Source organism: Artemia sp. Qi Xiang Cuo, chromosome 14, assembly GCF_049724085.1.
Source record: "Artemia sp. Qi Xiang Cuo chromosome 14, ASM4972408v1, whole genome shotgun sequence".
Taxonomy (NCBI): Eukaryota; Metazoa; Arthropoda; class Branchiopoda; order Anostraca; family Artemiidae; genus Artemia; species Artemia sp. Qi Xiang Cuo.
The window spans coordinates 37907692-37926951 of NC_142807.1; the positions used below are offsets into that span (position 1 = coordinate 37907692).

The window sequence follows — 19260 nt, forward strand, 5'->3', positions numbered from 1 at the left end:
TAACTGTGACAAGGTAAAACCACAACAAAACACTATTGAAATATTCCAACTCTTGCATTTCAATGAAAGAAATTCAAAATTAACTTTGAAAAATCAAGAGAATGTAGCTGTGACAAGATAAACCACGACAAAACACTACTGAAATATTCCAACTCTTGCATTTCAACGAAAGAAATCGAAAATGATCTTTGAAAAATCACGAGAATGTAACTGTGACAAGGTAAACCACGACAAAACACTACTGAAATATTCCAACTCTTGCATTTCAATGAAAGAAATTCAAAATGAACATTGAAAAATCGAGAAAATGTAACTGTGACAAGGTAAGCCGCAACAAAACACTACTGAAATATTCCAACTCTTGCATTTCAATGAGCGAAATTCAAAATGAACTTTGAAAAATCAAGAAAATGTAACTGTGACACGGTAAACCACAACAAAACACTACTGAAATAATCAACTCTTGCATTTCAACAAAAGAAATTCAAAATGAACTTTGAAAAATCAAGAGAATGTAACTGCGACAAGGTAAACCACGACAAAACACTACTGAAATAATCCAACTCTTGCATTTCAACGAAAGAAATTCAAAATGAACTTTGAAAAATCAAGAGAATGTAACTGTGACAAGGTAAGCCGCAACAAAACACTACTGAAATATTCCAACCCTTGCATTTCAATGAAAGAAATTCAAACGAACTTGGAAAAATCATGAGAATGTAACTGTGACAAGGAAAACCAAGACAAAACACTACTGAAATATTCCAACTCTTGCATTTCAACGAAAGAAATTCAAAATGAACTTTGAAAAATAAAGAGCATGTAAGTGTGACAAGTTAAACCATGACAAAACACTATTGAAATATTCCAACTCTTGCATTTCAATGAAAGAAATTCAAAATGAACTTTGAAAAATCAAGAAAATGTAACTGTGACAAGGTTAACCACGACAACCCCCGCCAGAAAGAGTCAACATCGTACATTTCAATGAAATAATTTCAAAATGAATTTTGAAAAATCAAGAGAATGTAACTGTGATTAGGTAAGCCACAACCAAACACTACTGAAATATTTCAACTCTTGCCTTTCAACGAAAGAAATTCAAAATGAAATTTGAAAAATCAAGAGAATGTAACTTTGACAAGGTAAACCACAACAAACCAGTACTGAAATAATCCAACTCTTGCTTTTCAACGAAAGAAATTCAAAAGGAACTTTGAAAAATTAAGAGAATGTAACTGTGACAAGGTAAACCATGACAAAACTCTAGTGAAATATTCCAACTCTTGCATTTCAACGAAAGAAATCCAAAATGAACTTTGAAAAATCGAGAGAATGTAACTGTGACAAGGTAAACCACGACAAAACACTACTGAAATAATTCAACTCTTGCATTTCAACGAGAGAAATCCAAAATGAACTTTGAAAAATCAAAAAAATGTAAGTGTGACAAGGTAAACCACGACAAAACACTACTGAAATATTCAAATTCTTGCATTTCAGTGAAAGAAATCCAAAATGAACTTTGAAAAATCAAGAAAATGTAAGTGTGACAAGGTAAACCACAACAAAAAAATACGGAAATATTTAAACTCTTGCATTTCAATGAAAGAAATTCAAAATGAACTTTGAAAAATCGAGAGAATGTAAGTATGACAAGGTAAACCACGACAAAACACTACTGAAATATTCCAACTCTTACATTTCAATGAAAGAAATTCAAAATGAACTTTGAAAAATCATGAGAATGTATCTGTGACAAGGTAAGCCGCAACAAAACACTACTGAAATATTCCAACCCTTGCATTTCAATGAAAGAAATTCAAAATGAACTTTGAAAAATCAAGAGAATGTATCTGTGACAAGGTAAGCCGCAACAAAACACTACTGAAATATTCCAACCCTTGCATTTCAATGAAAGAAATTCGAAATGAACTTTGAAAAATCAAGAGAATGTATCTGTGACAAGGTAAGCCGCAACAAAGCACTACTTAAATATTCCAACTCGTGTATTTCAGCGAAAAAAATTCAAAATGAACTTTGAAAAATCAACAGAATGTAACTGTGACAAAGTAAACCATGACAAAACACTACTGAAATATTTCAGCTTGCCGTTCAACGAAAGAAATTCCCATTAAACATGGATAAATCTAGAGAATGTAACTGTGACTAGGTAAACCACAACAAAACACTACTGAAATATTCCAACTCATGCATTTCACTGAAAGAAATTCAAAATGAACTTTGAAAAAACAAGAGAATGTAACTGTGAAATGGTAAACCACGTCAAACCAGTACTGAAATAATCCAACTCTTGCATTTCAATGAAAGAAATTCAAAATGAACTTTGAGAAATCAAGAGAATGTAACTCTTACAAAGTAAACCACAACAAACCAGTACTGAAATAATCCAACTCTTGCATTTCAACGAAAGAAATTCAAAATGAACTTTTAAAAATTAAGAGAATGTAACTGTGACAAGGTAAACCATGACAAAACACTACTGAAATATTCCAACTCTTGCATTTCAACGAAAGAAATTCAAAATGAACTTTGAAAAATCAAAGAATGTAATTGTGATAAAGTAAACCACGACAAAACAGTACTGAAATAATCCAACTCTTGCATTTCAATGAAAGAAATTCAAAATATACTTTGAAAAATCAAGAGAATGTAACTGTGACAAGGTAAAGCACAACAAAACACTACTGAAATAATCCAACTCTTGCATTTCAATGAAAGAAATTAAAAATGAACTTTGAAAAATCAAGAGAATGTAACTGTGACAAGGTAAACCACAACAAAACACTATTGAAATATTCCAACTCTTGCATTTCAATGAAAGAAATCCAAAATGAACTTTGAAAAATCAAGAGAATGTAACTGTGACAAGGAAAACCACGACAAAACACTACTGAAATATTCCAACTCTTGCATTTCAATGAAATAAATTCAAAATGAATTTTGAAAAATCAAGAGAATGTAACTGTGATTAGGTAAGCCACAACCAAACACTACTGAAATATTTCAACTCTTGCCTTTCAACGAAAGAAATTCAAAATGAAATTTGAAAAATCAAGAGAATGTAACTTTGACAAGGTAAACCACAACAAACCAGTACTGAAATAATCCAACTCTTGCTTTTCAACGAAAGAAATTCAAAAGGAACTTTGAAAAATTAAGAGAATGTAACTGTGACAAGGTAAACCATGACAAAACTCTAGTGAAATATTCCAACTCTTCCATTTCAACGAGAGAAATTCAAAATGAACTTTGAAAAATCCAGGGAATGTCAGTGTGACAAAGTAAACCACAACAAAACACTTCTGAAATATTCCAACTCTTGCATTTCAACGATAGAAATACAAAATGAACTTTGAAAAATCAAGAAAATGTAACTATGACAAGGTAAACCACAACAAAAACTACTGAAATATTCAAACTCTTGCATTTCAATGAAAGAAATTCAAAATGAACTTTGAAAAATCGAGAGAATGTAAGTATGACAAGGTAAACCACAACAAAAAACTACTGAAATATTTAAACTCTTGCATTTCAAAGAAAGAAATTCAAAATTAACTTTGAAAAAACGAGAGAATGTAAGTATGACAAGGTAAACCACGACAAAACACTACTGAAATATTCCAACTCTTACATTTCAATGAAAGAAATTCAAAATGAACTTTGAAAAATCATGAGAATGTATCTGTGACAAGGTAAGCCGCAACAAAACACTACTGAAATATGCCAACCCTTGCATTTCAATGAAAGAAATTCAAAATGAACTTTGAAAAATCAAGAGAATGTATCTGTGACAAGGTAAGCCGCAACAAAACACTACTGAAATATTCCAACCCTTGCATTTCAATGAAAGAAATTCAAAATGAACTTTGAAAAATCAAGAGAATGCAACTGTGACAAGGTAAGCCGCAACAAAACACTACTGAAATATTCCAACCCTTGCATTTCAATGAAAGAAATTCAAATGAACTTTGAAAAATCAAGAGAATGTAACTGTGACAAAGTAAATCACGACAAAACACTACTGAAATATTCCAACTCTTGCATTTCAACTAATGAAATTCAAAATGAACTTTGAAAAATCAAGAGAATTTATATGTGACAAGGTAAACCTCGACAGAACACTACTGAAATATTCCAACTCATGCATTTCAATGATAGAAATTCAAAATGAACTTTGAAAAAACAAGAGAATGTAACTGTGAAATGGTAAACCACGACAAACCAGTACTGAAATAATCCAACTCTTGCATTTCAATGAAAGAAATTCAAAATGAACTTTGAGAAATCAAGAGAATGTAACTGTTACAAAGTAAACCACAACAAACCAGTACTGAAATAATCCAACTCTTGCATTTCAACGAAAGAAATTCAAAATGAACTTTGAAAAATTAAGAGAATGTAACTGTGACAAGGTAAACCATGACAAAACACTACTGAAATATTCCAACTCTTGCATTTCAACGAAAGAAATTCAAAATGAACTTTGAAAAATCAAAGAATGTAATTGTGATAAAGTAAACCACGACAAAACAGTACTGAAATAATCTAACTCTTGTATTTCAATGAAAGAAATTCAAAATGTACTTTGAAAAATCAAGAGAATGTAACTGTGACAATGTAAAGCACAACAAAACATTATTGAAATAATCCAACTCTTGCATTTCAATTAAAGAAATACAAAATGAACTTTGAAAAATCAAGAGAATGTAATAGTGACAAGGTAAACCACAACAAAACACTATATAAATAATCCAAATCTTCAATTTCAATGAAAGATATTAAAAATGAACTTTGAAAAATCGAGAAAATGTAGCTGTGAAATGGTAAACCACTACATAACACTACTGAAATATTCCAACTCTTGCATTTCAAGGAAAGAAATCGAAAATGATCTTTGAAAAATCAAGAGAATGTAACTGTGACAAGGTAAACCACGACAAAACACTACTGAAATATTCCAACTCTTGCATTTCAATGAAAGAAATTCAAAATGAACTTTGAAAAATCGAGAGAATGTAACTGTGACAAGGTAAGCCGCAACAAAACACTACTGAAATATTCCAACTCTTGCATTTCAATGAACGAAATTCAAAATGAACTTTGAAAAATCAAGATAATGTAACTGTGACACGGTAAACTCCAACAAAACACTAGTGAAATATTCCAACTCTTGCATTTCAGTGAAAGAAATTCAAAATGAACTTTGAAAAATTAAGAGAATGTAACTGCGACAAGGTAAGCCGCAACAAAACACTACTGAAATATTCCAACCCTTGCATTTCAAGGAAAGAAATTAAAATTAGCATGTAAACATAATGAAAAAGTAACTGTTACAAAAAAAAATAAGACATAAAGCTACTTAAATAGTGCAACTCTTGCATTTCAACGAAAGATATTCAAAAAGAAATTTAAAAAAAGAAACAAAAATAAAAATGACAAAGTAAACCATAACAATCTCCTACTGAAATGTTCCAGCTCTTGCATTTCAACGAAAGAAATCCAAAATGAACTTTGAAAAATCAAGAGAATGTAACTGTGACAAGGTAAACCACGACAAAACACTACTGAAATAGTGCAACTCTTGCATTTCAATGAAAGAAATTCAAAATGAATTTTGAAAAATCAAGAGAATGTAACTGTGATTAGGTAAGCCACAACCAAACACTACTGAAATATTTCAACTCTTGCCTTTCAACGAAAGAAATTCAAAATGAAATTTGAAAAATCAAGAGAATGTAACTTTGACAAGGTAAACCACAACAAACCAGTACTGAAATAATCCAACTCTTGCTTTTCAACGAAAGAAATTCAAAAGGAACTTTGAAAAATTAAGAGAATGTAACTGTGACAAGGTAAACCATGACAAAACTCTAGTGAAATATTCCAACTCTTGCATTTCAATGAAAGAAATTCAAAATGAACTTTGAAAAATCGAGAGAATGTAATTGTGACAAGGTAAACCACGACAAAACACTTCTGAAATAATTCAACTCTTGCATTTCAACGAGAGAAATCCATAATGAACTTTGCAAAATTAAGAAAATGTAACTGTGACACGATAAACCACGACAAAAAACTACTGAAATATTCAAACTCTTGCATTTCAAAGAAAGAAATCCAAAATGAACTATGAAAAATCAAGAAAATGTAAGTGTGACAAGGTAAACCACAACAAAACACTACGGAAATATTCAAACTCTTGCATTTCAAAGAAAGAAATTCAAAATGAACTTTGAAAAATCTAGAGAATGTAAGTATGACAAGTTAGACCACGACAAAAGACTGCTAATATATTCCATCTCTTACACTTCAATGAAAAAAACTCAAAATGAACTTTGAAAAATCATGAGAATTTAAGTGTGACAAAGTAAACCTCAACCAAACACTACTGAAATATTACAATTCTTGCAATTCAACGAGAGAAATTCAAAATGAAATTTGAAAAATCAAGTGAATGTAACTATGACAGGGTAAACCACGACAAAACACTACTGAAATAATCCCACTCTTTCATTTCAATGAAAGAAATTCAAAATGAACTTTGAAAAATCAAGAGAATATAACTGTGACAAGGTAAACCACGACAAATCACTTCTGAAATATTCCAACTCTTGCATTTCAACTAAAGAAACCCAAAATAAACTTTGAAAAATCAAGCGAACGTAACTGCAACAAGGTAAACCACGACAAAACACTACTGAAATATTCCAACTCTTGCATTTTAATGAAAGAAAACCGAAATGAACTTTGAAAAATCAAGAAAATGTATTTGTGACAAGGTAAACCATAACAAAACACTACTGAAATATTCCAACTCTTGCATTTCAATGAAAGAAATTCAAAATGAACTTTGAAAAATCATGAAAATGTAACTGTGATAAGGTAAACCACAACAAAACACTACTGAAATATTCCAACTCTTGCATTTCAATGAAAGAAGTACAAAATGAACTTTGAAAAAACAAGAGAATGTAACTGTGACAAGGTAAACCACGACAAACCAGTACTGAAATAATCCAACTCTTGCATTTCAATGAAAGAAATTCAAAATAAACTTTGAGAAATCAAGAGAATGTAACTGTGACAAGGTAAGTCACAACAAACCACTAGTGAAATAATCCAACTCTTGCATTTCAATGAAAGAAATTCAAAATGAACTTTGAAAAATCAAGAGAATGTAACTGTGACAAGGTAAGCCGCAACAAAACACTATGGAAATATTCAAACTCTTGCATTTCAATGAAAGAAATTCAAAATTAACTTTGAAAAATCGAGAGAATGTAACTGTGACAAGGTAAACTACAACAAAACACTACTGAGATATTCCAACTCTTGCATTTCAATGAAATAAATTCGAAATGAACTTTGAAAAATCGTGAAAATGTATCTGTGACAAAGTAAACCACAAAAAAACACTATTGAAATATTCCAACTCTTGCATATCAATGAAAGAAATTCAAAATGGACTTTGAAAAATCAAAAGAATGTAGCTGTGACAAAGTAAACCACGACATAACACTACTGAAATATTCCAACTCTTGCATTTCAACGAAAGAAATCGAAAATGATCTTTGAAAAATCAAGAGAATGTAATTGTGACAAGGTAAACCACGACAAAACACTACTGAAATATTCCAACTCTTGCATTTCAATGAAAGAAAATCAAAATGAACTTTGAAAAATCGATAGGATGTAACTGTGACAAGGTAAACCATGACAAACCACTAGTGAAATAATCCAAGTCTTGCATTTCAACGAAAGAAATTCAAAATGAACTTTGAGAAATCAAGAGAATGTAACTGTGACAAGGTAAGCCGCAACAAAACACTACTGAAATATTCCAACCCTTGCATTTCAATGAAAGAAATTCAAATGAACTTTGAAAAATCAAGAGAATGTAACTGTGACAAGGTAAATCACGACAAAACACTACTGAAATATTCCAACTCTTGCATTTCAACGAATGAAATTCAAAATAAACTTTGAAAAATCTAGAAAATGTAACTGTGACAAGGTAAACCTCAACAAAACACTACTGAAATATTCCAACTCATGCATTTCAATGAAAGAAATTCAAAATGAACTTTGAAAAAACAAGAGAATGTAACTGTGAAATGGTAAACCACGACAAACCAGTACTGAAATAATCCAACTCTTGCATTTCAATGAAAGAAATTCAAAATGAACTTTGAGAAATCGAGAGAATGCAACTGTTACAAAGTAAACCACCACAAACCAGTACTGAAATAATCCAACTCTTGCATTTCAAAGAAAGAAATTCAAAATGAACTTTGAAAAATTAAGAGAATGTAACTGTGACAAGGTAAACCACGATAAAACACTACTAAAATATTCCAACTCTTGCATTTCAATGAAAGAAATTCAAAATGAACTTTGAAAAATCAAAGAATGTAACTATGACAAGGTAAACCATGACAAAACACTACTGAAATATTCCAACTCTTGCATTTCAACGAAAGAAATTCAAAATGAACTTTGAAAAATCAAGAGAATGTAATTGTGATAAAGTAAACCACGACAAAACAGTACTGAAATAATCCAACTCTTGCATTTCAATGAAAGAAATTCAAAATGAACTTTGAAAAATCAAGAGAATGTAACTGTGACAAAGTAAACCACGACATAACACTACTGAAATATTCCAACTCTTGCATTTCAACGAAAGAAATCCACAATGAACTTTGAAAAATTAATAAAATGTATCTGTGACAAGGTAAAACCATGACAAAACACTACTGAAATAATCCAACTCTTGCATTTCAATGAAAGAAATTCAAAATGTACTTTGAAAAATCAAGAGAATGTAACTGTTACAAGGTAAACCACAACAAAACACTACTGAAATAATCCAACTCTTGCATTTCAATGAAAGAAATTCAAAATGAACTTAGAAAAATCGAGAGAATGTAACTGTGACAAGGTAAACCACAACGAAACGCTACTGAAATATTCCAACTCTTGCATTTAAATGAAAGAAATTCAAAATGAACTTTGAAAAGTCATGAGAATGTAGAAGTGACAAAGTAAACCACGACAAAACACTACTGAAATATTCCAACTCTTGGATTTCAACGAAAGAAATCGAAAATGATCTTTGAAAAATCAAGAGAATGTAACTGTGACAAGGTAAACCACGACAAAACACTACTGAAATATTCCAACTCTTGCATTTCAATGAAAGAAATTCAAAATGAACATTGAAAAATCCAGAGAATGTAACTGTGACAAGGTAAGCCGCAACAAAACACTACTGAAATATTCCAACTCTTGCATTCCAATGAACGAAATTCAAAATGAACTTTGAAAAATCAAGAAAATGTAACTGTGACACGGTAAACCACAACAAAACACTACTGAAATAATCCAACTCTTGCATTTCAACGAAAGAAATTCAAAATGAACTTTGAAAAATCAAAAGAATGTAACTGCGACAAGGTAAACCACGACAAAACACTAGTGAAATAATCCAACTCTTCTATTTCAACGAAAGAAATTCAAATTGAACTTTGAAAAATCAATAGAATGTAACTGTGACAAGGTAAGCCGCAACAAAACACTACTGAAATATTCCAACCCTTGCATTTCAAGGAAAGAAATTCAAACGAACTTTGGAAAATCAAGAGAATGTAACTGTGATAAAGTAAACTACGGCATAACACTACTGAAATATTCCAACTCTTGCATTTCAACGAAAGAAATTCAAAATGAACTTTGAAAAATCAAGAGAGTGTAACTGTGACAAAGTAAACCACGACATACCACTACTGAAATATTCCAACTCTTGCATTTCAATGAAAGAAATTCAAAATGAACTTTGAGAAATCGAGAAAATGTAACTCTGACAAGGTAAACCACAACAAACCAGTACTGAAATAATCCAACTCTTTCATTTCAATGAAAGAAATTCAAAATGAACTTTCAAAAATCAAGAGAATGTAACTGTGACAAGGTAAACCACAACAAACCAGTACTGAAATATTCCAACTCATGCATTTCAATGAAAGAAATTAATAATGAACTTTGAAAAATCAAGAGAATGTAACTCTGACACAGTAAGCCGCAACAAAACACTACTGAATTATTCCAACCCTTGCATTTCAACGAAAGAAATTCAAAATGAACTTTGAAAAATCAAGAGAATGTAACTGTGACAAAGTAAACCACGACATACCACTACTGAAATATTCCAACTGTCCTAGTTGATTACGTCATTCAATGCCCATGTATGGACTCCCGTCATGACCTTCTGATAGGGTTCTACCGATTATTTAATCAATTTCTCAGATATCCAACTGTCCTAGTCGATTACGTCACTCTATGCCCATGTATGGACTCCCGTCATGACCTTCTGATAGGGTTCTACTGATTATGTAATCAATTTCTCAGAAATCCATTTTCCTAGTCGATTACGTCATTCTATGTCCATATATAGACCCCCCGTCACGACCTCCTGATATAGTTCTACCGATTATGTAATAAATTTCTCAGAAATCCAATTGTCTTAGTCTATTACATTATTCTGTGTCCATAAATGGACTCCCGTCATGACCTCCTGATAGGGTTCAACCGATTATGTAATCAATTTCTCAGAAAATCCATGTGTCCTAGTTTATTACGTAATTCTTACGTCATGTGTCATTCGTCATGTGTCATGTGTCATGTTTCGTGTCATGTGTCATGTGGCATGTGTTGTGTCATGTATCACGTGTCACGTGTCACGTGTCATGTGGCATGTGGCATGTGTCATGTGTCTTGTGTCACCCGCTAGACTCAATAATCCATCAAAGTAAGAAAGTTCCTGTTTTTCCATTCTCACTGACAAAAACCATAAAACAGACATAAATTACTGTTCACATCCATGAAAAACATCAAATAAATTGACCAACACACATAACCATCCAAGAAACATCCATCAAAGTGAGAAAATTCATGTTTTTTCAAGTGAGAAAAATAATGTTTTTTTATCCTCACTGACAAAAACCATAAACCACGTGGTTTGTACGGGAGTCAATAAGACCTTTCTACTCTAATGCCTCTATAATTACCACACTCAGTCTTGTCCCCTTTCTTGTACAATGGCTTAATTAAGGTTCTTCTAAAATCGATAGGTACTTTCCCTTTTTCAAATATCATATTCATAATCATCAGACGCGTATTTCTAACCTCAGAGCCACCATAGCTAAGAAACTCATTTACAACACTATAAGCAAATTGGGCCTTTTTTTTCATCCTTTTAGTACTGTCGCTAATTCTCCCTCAAAAAACAAATCTTCTTTCAAATCCAAGGTATCAAAAACTTTTTCATTTTCCTCTATACCTTTTCCTGCAACTCTATCCCAGTTTAGCCTATTCTCAAACTGCCCATCTCCCTTTAACTCTTTCCTTATCACTAATTGTGGCCCCGTTCCTGTCTTAACCCGGAACAAGTCCGGATAAACTACTCCCTGTCAATTTATTAACATGCCAGGATAATATCTTACTATTATGCCGTCTAGCTATATCTTCCAGATCCTCAGAAATTTTATCCATAGTTTCCACTTCAAATCATAAGTTAACATGGAATTAGCATGACGGTAAGACAGCTTATTGATTATGTTAGTGTAGACCGAAAACTGGCAGGATCGATACAAGATGCTAGGATATATAAGAGTGCTGTTATTGATGTTAAAAGTAAATATCACTACCTAGTAGTGCGTACGATTAATTTATAACAGAAATTTAGGAAGGGTCCTACCTTCCGGGAAGCTATGACGTTGGTAGACTCCAAGAGAATCCGAGATAAACTTTCCAGGTATAGTTGAATACTAACTTGGAGAGTTTAAAATTTGACAATAGAGAAGGTGAATTGAATAAATATAAGAAAATAGTTTTTGAAGTCGCTGGCGGTGTCTTAGGGAAGAAAGTTGGAAACGCAGCTAGAAATTTTAATGAAAATACTTTATATTTAATAGAGAGAAGGAGCTTGTACAAGAATTATCTGATTGATATATCCTATAAAAATAAGACGAATGTAAAGAAAGTGGAGAAAGTATTATATAGTAACATGAGTTATTAAAATAAAAAAGTAAAGTAAAGTAAAGTAATATGAGTTAATAAAATAAAAGTTCAAAATAGGGATAAAATCCTTTTTAATAGACAGTGTATAGAAATTCACAAAAATACCAGATATTTCGGTCACATATACAGTGGCCGTCATCAGTAGTAAAACTAAGCAAAAACAATTTAAAACAAAAGTTTATATACGAAATCAAATAAAACTACATATTGTTTAATTCTTTTCAAAGCAAAGGCGGAAGCTAGCCTCTTTGACCTTCTTGGAATCGGTTCATTAGCGTTTCAATGGTACAACATTTGGACAGAGGTCAACTACATTGGGTGAATTGAACTTTACTCTGTCAGATTTTAATAAATTATCATAGATAGAGTTCAGCCCAAATTCACCTGTGTCCCGATTCAAAGCAATATTCTTGAATAAGATTTTCTTTATTTTAAAAGTTTCACGAAAATTTTGCTTTAAACCCCGATCCCTAGAAATCAAAGAGACATTCTCGGACAAAATAAAATGGTCTGGATAATTGAAAATATGTTCTTAAAGGGCTGAAGTAAAATCTTCAGATTTGGAATCTTGCTTTAAAGCCGAATAAATAGAATCTTTATGCTGTAATAATCTCATTTCCAAATTCTGGTTAGTATGTCCCACATATGAGCTTCCGCAAGTACATGGGATCTGATAAACCCCTCTTTGTTGCCCCAATGAAGTTAGATCCTTCCCAGAATTCTGAAAACTACCCAAAGTATTATTACTGTCGAAATATCTGGTATTTTTGTGAATTTCTATGCACTGTCTATTAAAAAGGATTTTATCCCTATTTTGAACTTTTATTTTATCGTCATGGAAAGGCAGTGTGGTCTCTGAAATTATCTACGTAATATGAGTTAAGTAACTGTGAAGCAGAGGCCGTGGATAAAATTGCCGAAAATCTGGAAAATGCAGTCAGACACCGTAAAAGTAAGTTATTGGGCGGGCATGTTGATAAGTTGAGAGAGAATAGTCAATCTAGGCTTGTCCCAGTTCAACATAGGAGCAATCCCACAATTAGTGATAAGGAAAAAATTAAAGAGAGATGGGCAGAACATTTCGAGAATTTGCTAAACTGTTATAGAGTTACAGAAAGAGATATAGAAAAGAATGAAAAAATTTGTGACACTTAAAATGTGAAGGAAGATTTATTTTTCGAGGAAGAATTAGTGACAGTACTATGAGGATAAAAAATAATAGGGCCCTAGGTACTAATAGAGTGGTAAATAAGTTTTTTTTTTAATATGCTGGTTATGAGGTTAGAGATAAGCTACTTATAAATATAATATGTTTTAAAGGGGAAGTACCTAGCGATTAAAATAAACTCTAATTAAAGTCCTCTATTACAAAGGTGATGAAGAATGAGTGTGGTAATTACAGAGGCATTAGCCTGGTTTCTGTAGGAAGCAAATTACTTAGCATGATACTTTTTTAGACTTAGAGATGTTGTAGGTAAAGTTTTAAGAGAAGAACAGTATGGTTTTAGGAAGGTTAGAGGATGCGTGGAGCAAATTTTCACCCTTAGATTAATGACTGAAAAGTGCCTGGGTCATCAAACGTCTTTAGGCCTCAGTTTTACATATTATGAGCAAGGGTTTGATTCAGCTGATAGAAAAGTTTAGCCAAGGTCCTATCCTTGTGGGGTATACCAGATAAATAAATTAAATTGATTAGTACTATGTACAAGAATAACACTGTTGTGGTTAAGATAGGAAATGAGGTTAATAGCTGGTTCCATATTAAATCAGGAATTAAGCAAGGTGATGTTCTATCCCTATTTACAGATATACAGATAGATATATAGATTTATTCACACGAAAGCCCTGTTGGGCCATGGTGAAACACAACAAACAAGCAAAAAATACAACATCAAAACGCAACCTGGCAAAACACTAGAACTGACTATTCAAGAAAATTTCCACGATACTTCTCGCCTACCTGGACGAACCTTCCAATATTTTTATATCTAAATAACACTCACTTTTCAAAATTCCCAAAATCCAATCTCTCCACCAAACCTCCCAACCAAAAATTTCTATCCACAAATCCTTCAATTCCTTACATTTCTTTAAGAAATGGTACAAAGACTCACCTATCTCTCTACACATAGGGCAAATCTAAAGATCATCCCTCAACCTAGCCCTCCCTAAATATTTTCTTCGTTCTCCAAGAGGCGTAAAATTCCCCCTTACAGACATTACCCATTTTAAATCTACCAGACTTAATCCCATTTTTAGATAGCCCTTCGCCCCAGGTCTCCTTGGCCTCCACATATAGCCCCAGGGATGGCGATGTGGCCTTCTCAACTTGCCAAACCTGAACTTCCTGAGACTCTAGCCTGGTAGCAACTAACCTACCATCCCTCCTACCCCTTTTTCCTCATTCCAACAATTACCTAGCCCTGCGCGGTCTAACATACTCTTCACCTGATTTGGCCACAAATCCTTCCTCCTATCCTGAAGCATCATTAAAAATACTTGTTTAACTAGCCTATTATCTTCTATCGATAACAACCTTTCCCAATATTTAACCATACTAATTAGCCTACAATGTCTCATACACTTTATTCCTCCCCTCTCAGCACAAATCAATAAAACTTATTATCAAAGCCAAATATATGCTTAAAAAACCTCATCTGGATTCTTTCTAGATTTACACCCTTATCAAACCTCCAAAGCTCCGCCCCGTATTACAAAGCCGTATTAAAAATATACTTCATCAATCCTACGTCCCTAATTTCCTTAATAACATTCCTAGTAGTCTATTTCCCTTACTTTCTACCATCTTAAGATGTTTATTCCACTTCCCATCTGACGATATCCTACAACCTAAGTACTGAAATTCATCTATACGGTCTAATGTTCTAACTTCATACGTAAACTGATACTGCGAATCTATCTGTTCTCCACTTTTCCTAAGAACCATAACCACCGAATTCTTTACGTTTATTACTAGTTTCTTATTCCTAAAATAAGAAGAAACTATATCTAGCGGTTGCTTGCAATTTTCTTTACTTTCTGCTACTAGTGCTATGTCATCCGCAAAAAGTAATGCAAGGACACTTGCACCTGAAAGCTTTATTATTGGGGCGCCTCTACCTATCAAATGTTCTTCAAAATCATTAATATGCAATGAAAATAGCCTTGGGGAAATTGTACATCCCTACTTAACATCAAGTCTACTCCTAATAACCCTAGAAAATTCCTTACCAACCCGTACTACAATCTTATCTAGGTTATACTTACATACTATAATCTTAACGAAAATACTTGGTATCCCTAGGGCTAACAACGACTCTATCATTAAGTTTCTATCCACTCCACCAATCGCAACTTTTAAATCCAAAAATACAACAAATAGCCTGCCCTCTTTTCTCCTAACTTGTTTCTTAATCATCCCCAATAAAATAAAAATCTGATCTATAGGACTATAACCTTTTCTGAACACTGCCTGCGAATCTAATAAAAGTTCTATTATGGCCTATCCAACTATCTATCCTACGACATAATATATTAGCGAAAATCTTACTAAGCACATTACCAAGGCTATACCTCTATAATTTCCCATAGTCTAATCTATCCCCTTTTTTAAATAACGGTACAAGAATAGACGTAGCCCAAGTCAAAGGCCATCTGCACTATCCAATATACCAGCTATAAAAGGCAGGATCATTTTGTCCTCATATATGGATCATTTTGATGGACTTAATCCTAAAGAGCACATCGAAGGCAATGTTATCAAAATGAATGAACTTTTGAAGATTTTGGCTCTGAAGAGTGGGCGCTCAGAAAAACGGAGGAGGACCTGCTAGATAATTTCCAGAGAAATTACCTACGGGGTGTTTTAGGTACCGAACAGACTGACCATAGCTCAAACAATGAGCTCTAAATAAATACGGTTCAAACTTTCCCTCTATGACTATAATGACAGAAAGGTTGAAATGGCTAGGACACATTCTGCAGATGAAGGATAACAGATTCCCAAAGATTGTCCTTGTCGGCCAACCGTCTAGGGCCAAATGAAAAGCAGGTCTTCCCCGATTAGGAATGGGGGATTTCGTAAGGAAAAATTTGAGTGAAATGGGTACTTCCTGGAAGGGTGTAAAGAGGAGGCTTTAAACAGATTAGGATGGAGGAGGAGGGTGCGTAGTTGTGTTTACCTCAGGCGACTCGGTGTTGCAGAGAGTTATTAGTAGTAGTAGTGGTATAAAAGAATGGAGGTAAATATACAAGACACAACATAATATATACGTAAATTTCTGTTTATTTTGGGTTAAGATTTTGTTCTTTACTTCCATACAAGAATTTCTTTTTTTCATTTAATATGTTCAGGGACTGATGTGTCACTGTGTGACAGTATTACCTCTGATACTTGCTAGTTCACAAAATCAAATATTAAAAATCGGTACTTTCATCCGGCAATATCTCTTTTGTTATTGAAAATGGAAAGCAAAATTCAGAATAAATAAACACGCATCCATTACAAATTATCTAAAAAAAGGTAAAGTTTCTTGTTTTTGCATATAGAATTTTGACCTCTGTTTTATACAGTTCTTGGGCAAACTGAGTGTGATAGTGCAAGCTTAATAAAGATCACACCCAATTAAGCCGTATTTACCCCTTTCCCTAAATCAAGCAAAAATTTCTTATCCTAATGACTTTTGAAGAGTAAATCGAACTTAATGATTTTCATATATTTGGAATCACTGTAAAATGAAAACAATAAATTATATTTTATCAGATAAAATTTTACAAGATAAATCAGTATCAAATTCAAAGAAAAATCACCGATTAGGCACTGCGCTTCGAAACAACATGGCGAAAACTAAGCTTCTGTTCAAATAAAATTTCAAAAATATATAAAATTGAATAAATTTAGACTGAAAAGACCATATCTATAAGGACGAACGAATCAGCCAGTTAAGTTAGCAAGAAAATCAACTTATGCTAAATGGGAGGCTAACTAAAAGCCAAAGCACTGGGTATATTTGAATAATAAACGAAAACCTGACTTTTTTCTATTTTATAATTAAAACTTGACAGCAAACCATGTTAAGAATCGTGAAAATATCCTTGACCCCGGTTCCAAACTTGATATTTTCCCGCTCTCGATCAACCGTTTCAGTACTAGTTAAAATACGGTAATATTAAAATATGTTGGTCTAAAAATACGCATAAATATGAAAAAGAACTAAAAACTTCTAAGAAAACATGCCAGACCTCCTCCTAAAATAGAATGAGCTGTCTGGGCCTGTGTAAATCACTTGTTTTGCTTGTTTCTCAATTTTTTGCTTGCTATTCTAACGCTTGTTATTTGTTCAGAGAACAAAGGTTATTCTTAGATATATTTTACCTACGCTTCTTTTTTGTTCTCCCTTTCTCAAAATATACATCCTTCAATCTATTTATCATGTTTTGGGTTCTGAAAAAAGAATTGACCTGTATAAAGTCTAAAACACCTTTTAGTTCTTCCCAAGTTGTTTTTGCTGTTTCTCCTTCGACGAGACCAGCAGTGACGTTCTTTAATGCTGCCAACATTTCTTCAACTCTAAGATCATGACCGTGACCCCAAGGAACCTGGCCTGGAGGGAACATTTTAAGAGCAGCATCCAAAGGAAAACTTTCACCGTTTTCACTTATACACTTCGAATTTTCGAATGGCCTTCCTGGGACTAGATACCCCCAGCCAAACTCCTTAACATAGTGTAGAGGATAACCACACCATGTCAATTTTAATATCTTAGGAACCACTTGTAATGATGTGGACATATCGTATGGCCCATATATAAAGCCTTCCTCTGTCTCACTTTTAGTGCACAGATCTCGAAACCACTGAGGATATCCTGGTAGGAATGGAACCCGTTTATAAAGTTTCCCTTCTGCATTCATCAAATCCCCAAACCTTTCAGAAAGTATTTCTACGCTCTCATAAACTTCATTGTTATATTCAAATGTAAACGGACCATACGTATCGGCTCTTCTACAGACAGCCTTTTTTCTTGGTTTTGTCTTTTTAACTTTCAATTCTTGGGTAGACCAATCCAAATCCCACAGCCAAGGATCCTCTTTGTACTGGGAATCATTCATATTCTTCACAGCATCTTCAGCCTGCTGTGCCAGACCTCTACTAAGAATCGTTTCTGTCTCGAGGAAGGATGCCTCAGCTGATTCCAAGTACCGATCCCAATTAGTATTGACCGGTAAGATTGATGTTCCCATTTCGAGCATACCAGCGAAAGTAACGGGATGTGGAAACCTGAAAGAAAATCGAGAAATTGGTGAAAACATGTTGTTTATGGTCAATTATGATGTTTAGGAACCACGTCGTGCAACAAACTATTCACTAAAAGCCTTAGCCATTTTTCTCAGGTGGTAACCACAAGCATTTTATCATTTCAACTGTCATTGAATTTTTACCTATTACGAATGCATGTTTATCATAAATTTTGAATATTTCTAGGAAAATCATACCAAATATTTGTATCTTTTATCATTTAGATTTACGTTTCATGAAAGAAAAAAACAATAAATGCTATGTATTTAGGTGATTCCTTAATTTATCATTTAAATTATGTTCCACAAAAAAAGTAAATTTTGTTTTAAATAAATAGCCTTTGCGTAAAAGCCCAATATGGTTTTGTTTAAATAATATTGTAAAATGCATCTCTTTGAACTAACCGGTGCTATTCAGAGAAACGAGAGTTTTGTCATATTAGTCTCAGTGCCTAATGTGTAGTCTCAATTCACGAGAATTTAAGGGGGAGGGTCAAAATATATTTTAAAACCAAAGAGGTTTGTCATTTTTAAGATAAAAATACCACCAAAGTATGGGGCAAAAACATTTAAGATAAGATATTTATTTCAAAAAATCAATATCACAAGCCCCGAAGGGCTGAATTCGAATTTCGGAATGACAAATATCATAAAAAAACATGAAAACTGGAAAACTGGCAAATAATGCCAAAACGAAAACAAAAAAAAAGAAAATCAGAGTAAATAATCATTCGTCAGTCAATAGTTTAAACGGAAACTGTCAATTAAAAGGTTAGAAAAATAAAAATGGTCGAAGTAAACTGAAAAATAAATATGTATATATAAAAAGTTAAAAGGGACACTAAAAAAAAGGGGGGCAAAACA

General features: G+C 32.9%; 1 protein-coding gene across 3 annotated transcripts in view; it reads right to left on the reverse strand.

The window, feature by feature from the left end:
• Nucleotides 1-19260, reverse strand: part of PolG1 (DNA polymerase gamma, catalytic subunit tam) — a 186784-nt gene that overhangs the window by 122457 nt on the left and 45067 nt on the right. For all 3 annotated transcript variants that reach the window (XM_089100663.1, XM_089100664.1, XM_089100662.1), the window contains one exon: nt 17583-18379. In XM_089100663.1, the coding sequence (XP_088956789.1) occupies nt 17583-18379 (797 nt within the window). The remainder of the gene's footprint in view (nt 1-17582; nt 18380-19260) is intronic.